The sequence below is a fragment of the Oncorhynchus mykiss genome, chromosome 12, assembly GCF_013265735.2.
Source record: "Oncorhynchus mykiss isolate Arlee chromosome 12, USDA_OmykA_1.1, whole genome shotgun sequence".
In the NCBI taxonomy this organism is placed as follows: domain Eukaryota; kingdom Metazoa; phylum Chordata; class Actinopteri; order Salmoniformes; family Salmonidae; genus Oncorhynchus; species Oncorhynchus mykiss.
Window position 1 is genome coordinate 94,232,586 of NC_048576.1, and position 7,500 is coordinate 94,240,085.

General features: G+C 46.7%; 1 protein-coding gene across 1 annotated transcript in view; it reads left to right on the plus strand.

Moving 5' to 3' along the window:
* LOC118937792 (serine/threonine-protein kinase LMTK1-like) overlaps positions 1-7,500 on the plus strand; it is a 73,550-nt gene that overhangs the window by 28,050 nt on the left and 38,000 nt on the right. Inside the window, exon 3 of the mRNA XM_036939269.1 lies at positions 6,828-6,954. Coding sequence (XP_036795164.1) covers positions 6,828-6,954 — 127 coding nt within the window. The remainder of the gene's footprint in view (positions 1-6,827; positions 6,955-7,500) is intronic.

Below are 7,500 nucleotides of genomic sequence, written 5' to 3' on the forward strand. Positions count from 1 at the left end.
GCTGTGTTGGGGGTGGGCATTTAGCACCACTTCACTATTCAAATATCTGCATAGTCGTCCCCCCCCCACCCCCCCACATTTAAAAAAATCTTGACTCTCTTGACCAATCAGAATGACTCAAATGCTCATAGTAGAGGTAAACAATGGACAGGCTGATTTCTCCAGCAGTTCCCTCATCCATTCATCCATCTAGCCATCCATCCATCTATCCATCCATCCATCCATCCCCCCAATATAGACTTTTAGCTGCAGGGGTTTGAATTTAGTCTTGTGCTATTTGCCAACACCATTGCTGTCATTGTTAAGCCAAACATGACAATTCATAAGGAGTTGCCAAGAGACCAGAAACAGATTGGCACTCAGGCTACTTTGGCGTGGTTGTCCAGTGTCAAACTCAGGCTACTTTGGCGTGGTTGTCCAGTGTCAAACTCAGGCTACTTTGGTGTGGTTGTCCAGTGTCAAACTCAGGCTACTTTGGTGTGGTTGTCCAGTGTCAAACTCAGGTTACTTTGGTGTGGTTGTCCAGTGTCAAACTCAGGTTACTTTGGCGTGGTTGTCCAGTGTCAAACTCAGGCTACTTTGGCGTGGTTGTCCAGTGTCAAACTCAGGCTACTTTGGCGTGGTTGTCCAGTGTCAAACTCAGGCTACTTTGGCGTGGTTGTCCAGTGTCAAACTCAGGCTACTTTGGTGTGGTTGTCCAGTGTCAAACTCAGGCTACTTTGGCGTGGTTGTCCAGTGTCAAACTCAGGCTACTTTGGTGTGGTTGTCCAGTGTCAAACTCAGGTTACTTTGGCGTGGTTGTCCAGTGTCAAACTCAGGCTACTTTGGTGTGGTTGTCCAGTGTCAAACTCAGGCTACTTTGGTGTGGTTGTCCAGTGTCGAACTCAGGCTACTTTGGTGTGGTTGTCCAGTGTCAAACTCAGGCTACTTTGGTGTGGCTGTCCAGTGTCAAACTCAGGCTACTTTGGCGTGGTTGTCCAGTGTCAAACTCAGGCTACTTTGGTGTGGATGTCCAGTGACAAACTCAGGCTACTTTGGTGTGGTTATCCAGTGTCAAACTCAGGATACTTTGGTGTGGTTGTCCAGTGTCAAACTCAGGCTACTTTGGTGTGGTAGTCCAGTGTCAAACGCAGGCTACTTTGGTGTGGTTGTCCAGTGTCAAACTCAGGCTACTTTGGTGTGGTTGTCCAGTGTCAAACTCAGGCTACTTTGGTGTGGTTGTCCAGTGTCAAACTCAGGCTACTTTGGTGTGGTTGTCCAGTGTCAAACTCAGGCTACTTTGGCGTGGTTGTCCAGTGTCAAACTCAGGCTACTTTGGTGTGGTTGTCCAGTGTCAAACTCAGGCTACTTTGGTGTGGTTGTCCAGTGTCAAACTCAGGCTACTTTGGTGTGGTTGTCCAGTGTCAAACTCAGGCTACTTTGGCGTGGTTGTCCAGTGTCAAACTCAGGCTACTTTGGTGTGGTTGTCCAGTGTCGAACTCAGGCTACTTTGGTGTGGTTGTCCAGTGTCAAACTCAGGCTACTTTGGTGTGGTTGTCCAGTGTCGAACTCAGGCTACTTTGGTGTGGTTGTCCAGTGTCAAACTCAGGCTACTTTGGTGTGGCTGTCCAGTGTCAAACTCAGGCTACTTTGGCGTGGTTGTCCAGTGTCAAACTCAGGCTACTTTGGTGTGGTTGTCCAGTGTCAAACTCAGGCTACTTTGGTGTGGTTGTCCAGTGTCAAACTCAGGATACTTTGGTGTTTTTGTCCAGTGTCAAACTCAGGCTACTTTGGTGTGGTAGTCCAGTGTCAAACGCAGGCTACTTTGGTGTGGTTGTCCAGTGTCAAACTCAGGCTACTTTGGTGTGGTTGTCCAGTGTCAAACTCAGGCTACTTTGGTGTGGTTGTCCAGTGTCAAACTCAGGCTACTTTGGTGTGGTTGTCCAGTGTCAAACTCAGGCTACTTTGGCGTGGTTGTCCAGTGTCAAACTCAGGCTACTTTGGTGTGGTTGTCCAGTGTCAAACTCAGGCTACTTTGGTGTGGTTGTCCAGTGTCAAACTCAGGCTACTTTGGTGTGGTTGTCCAGTGTCAAACTCAGGCTACTTTGGCGTGGTTGTCCAGTGTCAAACTCAGGCTACTTTGGTGTGGTTGTCCAGTGTCGAACTCAGGCTACTTTGGTGTGGTTGTCCAGTGTCAAACTCAGGCTACTTTGGTGTGGCTGTCCAGTGTCAAACTCAGGCTACTTTGGCGTGGTTGTCCAGTGTCAAACTCAGGCTACTTTGGTGTGGTTGTCCAGTGTCAAACTCAGGCTACTTTGGCGTGGTTGTCCAGTGTCAAACTCAGGCTACTTTGGCGTGGTTGTCCAGTGTCAAACTCAGGCTACTTTGGTGTGGTTGTCCAGTGTCGAACTCAGGCTACTTTGGTGTGGTTGTCCAGTGTCGAACTCAGGCTACTTTGGCGTGGTTGTCCAGTGTCAAACTCAGGCTACTTTGGTGTGGTTGTCCAGTGTCGAACTCAGGCTACTTTGGTGTGGTTGTCCAGTGTCAAACTCAGGCTACTTTGGTGTGGCTGTCCAGTGTCAAACTCAGGCTACTTTGGCGTGGTTGTCCAGTGTCAAACTCAGGCTACTTTGGTGTGGTTGTCCAGTGTCAAACTCAGGCTACTTTGGCGTGGTTGTCCAGTGTCAAACTCAAGCTACTTTGGTGTGGTTGTCCAGTGTCAAACTCAGGCTACTTTGGTGTGGTTGTCCAGTGTCAAACTCAGGCTACTTTGCTGTGGTTGTCCAGTGTCAAACTCAGGCTACTTTGGCGTGGTTGTCCAGTGTCAAACTCAGGCTACTTTGGCGTGGTTGTCCAGTGTCAAACTCAGGCTACTTTGGTGTGGTTGTCCAGTGTCAAACTCAGGCTACTTTGGTGTGGTTGTCCAGTGTCAAACTCAGGTTACTTTGGTGTGGTTGTCCAGTGTCGAACTCAGGCTACTTTGGTGTGGTTGTCCAGTGTCAAACTCAGGTTACTTTGGTGTGGTTGTCCAGTGTCAAACTCAGATTACTTTGGTGTGGTTGTCCAGTGTCAAACTCAGGCTACTTTGGCGTGGTTGTCCAGTGTCAAACTCAGGCTACTTTGGTGTGGTTGTCCAGTGTCAAACTCAGGTTACTTTGGTGTGGTTGTCCAGTGTCAAATGCACAGAAGTCAATAGAACAGTGTTATGTGGTCACATCCCCCTCTGTGGTTCCCCTCCTTGTCATTCACCAGAGTGTTAGCAGAGGTTTACATTAATAGGGGTGTGTGCATTAGCGTGCGACCACTAGCCACATCGCACCACTGCACCACCAAAAGCCTTCTTTATGTCATCCTTCTTTCACTGTGACCACTCTGTGGGACGGACAGACAGACTCAGGTCTGTGGTTGGGTGTTGTAAGTGTTTAGAGAAAAGAGAAGAGAGGAGAGTGTACAGTGTTTAGTAAAGGTTATGGCCTTTTCTCATTTCTAGTCTTCTCGTCCGTTCGCTCTTCTCTGTCATGTCTCCTCTTTCTTTCTTTCTTTCTTTCTTTCACTCTCTCTCTCTCTCTCTCTCTTTCTTTCTTTCTTTCTTTCTTTCTTTCTGTCTTTCATGCTCTGTTCCTGAGACAGACAGGTGGTGTTGTGAATGAGAAGCAAAAGGGTGCCATCTTTTAATCAGTCTTATGAATCAGAGCAGAGGGGTTTTTCTGTCGCAGTGAAGCGTTGTCTTGCATGATTCCATTCCCCTTGTTCTCTTCACCTCTTCCCCTCCCCTCCCCTCCCTTCCCCTCCCCTCCCCTCTCTTCTCTCCTCTAGATAGGTTTGTTCTGTGCTGTAGTTCATTAGGTAAATAATGGATGTCTCAGTAGTTGAGAACAGAGCAGTATTGCCAGCCACTCTCTCCCTGTACAAACACAGTCTCTGAAGATGGATTGGCAGCGTAGTACTCTGTCGCTGCTGGAGGTGTTTAGAGTGTAAAGAGACACTGGTGTTCAGAGTGTAAAGAGACACTGGTGTTCAGAGTGTAAAGAGACACTGGTGTTCAGAGTGTAAAGTGACACTGGTGTTCAGAGTGTAAAGAGACACTGGTGTTCAGAGTGTAAAGAGACACTGGTGTTCAGAGTGTAAAGTGACACTGGTGTTCAGAGTGTAAAGAGACACTGGTGTTTAGAGTGTAAAGAGACACTGGTGTTCAGAGTGTAAAGAGACACTGGTGTTTAGAGTGTAAAGAGACACTGGTGTTCAGAGTGTAAAGAGACACTGGTGTTCAGAGTGTAAAGAGACACTGGTGTTCAGAGTGTAAAGAGACACTGGTGTTCAGAGTGTAAAGAGACACTGGTGTTCAGAGTGTAAAGAGACACTGGTGTTCAGAGTGTAAAGAGACACTGGTGTTCAGAGTGTAAAGAGACACTGGTGTTCAGAGTGTAAAGAGATACTGGTGTTTAGAGTGTAAAGAGACACAGGTGTTCAGAGTGTAAAGAGACACTGGTGTTCAGAAGGGACAGAGGGGATGTGTTCTGTTTGTGTCTAGCAGGCAGGGTTAGAAGGAAGGGTTGTACAACTGTCTGTTTCTGCTTGTGGCTCATATTCATCAGATCTGTTGTTTTGTGAAAATAAGCAGTTTAGAGCCAAATCTCAAGACAGTAGGAAGAAAGTTGAGGCATGATAGGAGGAGGAAGGGGACCCAGAGTAGAGATGGAGGAAGAGGTCAGCATTCCACTTCCTCCTAGCAACCCTCCGTGTATCTCTCTATTGAAAGAGAGAGATGTACATTGTGACATCATGCTAATAAATCAATTGAACTGTAAATGTAATTGAGGGTGTGCCTATTTCTCCAGCTGTACTTCAGACAGAACTGTGCTGCCAAGCTCTCCCAGGCTGTGTCCCAAATGGCACCCTATAGAGTACATTACCAAAAGTATGTGGACACCTGCTTGTCGTAAATCACATTTCAAAATCATGGCCATTAATATGGAGTTGGTCCCCCCTTTGCTGCTATAAAAGCCTCCACTCTTCTGGGAAGGCTTTCCACTAGATGTAGGAACATTGCTGTCGGGACCTTCTTCCATTCAGCCACGAGAGCATTAGTGAGTTCGGGCACTGATGTTGGGCGATTAGGCCTGGCTCGCAGTCGGCGTTCCAATTCATCCCAAAGATGTTCAATGGAGTTCAGGTCAGGACTCTGTGCAGGCCAGTCAAGTTCTTCCCCACCAATCTCGACAAACCATTTCTGTATGGACCTCACTTTGTCATATTGAAACAGGAAAGGGCCTTCCCCAAACTGTTGCCACAAAGTTGGAAGCAGAGAATCGTCTAGAATGTCATTGTATGCTGTAGCTCCATACACCGTAACACTTATTTTTCTTAAAACTGTATTGTTGGTTAAGGGCTTGTAAGTAAGCATTTCACTGTAAGGTCTACACATGTTGTATTCGGTGCATGTGACAAATACAATTCGATTTGATTAAGATTTCCCTTCCCTGGAACAAAGAGGCCTAGCCCGAACAATGAAAAACAGCCCCAGACCATTATTCCTCCTCCACCAGACTTTACAGTTGGCACTATACATTCAGGCAGGTAGCGTTCCCCTGGGAACCGACAAACCCAGATTCGTCCTTCGGACTGCCAGATAGTGAAGTGTGATTCATCACTCCAAAGAACGTGTTTCCACTGCTCCAGAGGCCAATGGCAGCGGGCTTTACACCACTCCAGCCGACCCTTAGCATTGCACATGGGGATCTTAGGCTTGTGTGCGGCTGCTCTGCCACGGAAACCCATTTCATGAAGTTCCCGACAAACAGTTCTTGTGCTGATATTGCTTCCAAGAAGCAGTTTAGAACTCGGTAGTTAGTGTTGCAACCAAGGACGGACAATCTTTTACACGGTTCAGCACTTGGCGGTCCCGTTCTGTGAGCTTGTGTGGCCTATCACTTAGCTACATAATTCTCATTACTGGAAATAGGTGATGACACACTATCACATTTCACAATGATTTTATCACAATTACCTTCACTCCAGATCGCCAAATCAGCCAATAGATGACATGGGCATACTGGTCTATTACCTTCACTCCAGATCACCAAATCAGCCAATAGATGACATGGGCATACTGGTCTATTACCTTCACTCCAGAACATGGTCTAGAACACATCCATCTGTTTATATCCTCATGTATGTCTCTTAGATGTGCTCAATCTAAACAGTGGGCCAAATGATTCAACTCAGTTTCTCCTTCAAGTAGCATCTCTCAGTGTACTGTGGGAAACATAAGAAAGGGCCATTGTTGCTATAGCTCTGGGCAGAGAGGAACTGCAAGTTGAACCCAGTGAGATAGACTCCTACATTTTACAGCTAGCTAGCTACTTCACATGCTGATATTGGCTTTGATAGTACTGTGTGTAGCTGCATTTGCTAGCTTGCTAGCCCATAGAGAGAGCATTGCATTGTGGGTTTTGTAGTCGGCTTGAGCTGCAACAGATTTCCAGGACGATTTTCACATGTTGCCACCAACCTTGTTATAATGACACAATGAAAAAAAAATTCTTCACATATTAGTGTTATTTAACACTGTTAACCACAGGAATTAGTGATTTGTGGTGGATTAACCCTTTAATGCAGAAGGCATGAACACTCAGATGACTAAACACACTGTGTTATTGAATCACACACACACACACACACACACACACACACACACACAGGCACCCACTTTCTCTCTGTGACCCACACATGCATACAAATTCTTTCTTGTCTCTCTCTCTCTGTCTCTCTCTCTCTGCCCCCCCCCCTCTCTCTTTCTCCATGTCACATACACACTAACCCCAGTGTCTTCTCTCCCCTCCCAACAGGAGTTTGAGAACACAGAGGGAGAGGAGTACCAGGCTGACCTGGCCTCGTCTCAGAATGGACCTGAAGTCTACATCCTCCCCCTCACTGAGGTCTCCCTTCCCGTCTCCAAACAGCCCGGACGATCCAGTAAGATCCTAGTCTATCTATGACCCATCACCTATGACCTTTGAACTTTCACCTCTATATATCCCCTATGACCCATAAGGCTGTCTCTTCTCTCCTCTCCTCTCTTCTCTCCTCTTCTCTCGAGTAATTAAACGTCAAGTCTAGCCCTGGGTTAATCAGTCAAATTGCTTGATTACTCAATTGAGTGTTATTAGAGTTGTCTCAGGTCCACACTCCAGGCTGTACTAATCCAAATGGCACCCAATTCCCTACACAGTGCACAACGTTGGACCACGGGACTTGTAGTGCGTTATGGTGCCATTTGGAATGCATACGTGGACCCAGCAGGGCCATCATCATACCCCATCATCAGAACATCATCAGAACATCATCAGAACAGCATCATACCCTATCATCAGAACATCATCATACCCCATCATCAGAACTATCATCATAACATCATCAGAACATCATCAGAACATCATCAGAACATCATCAGAACATCATCAGAACATCATCAGAACATCATCAGAACATCATCATACCCTATCATCATAACATCATCAG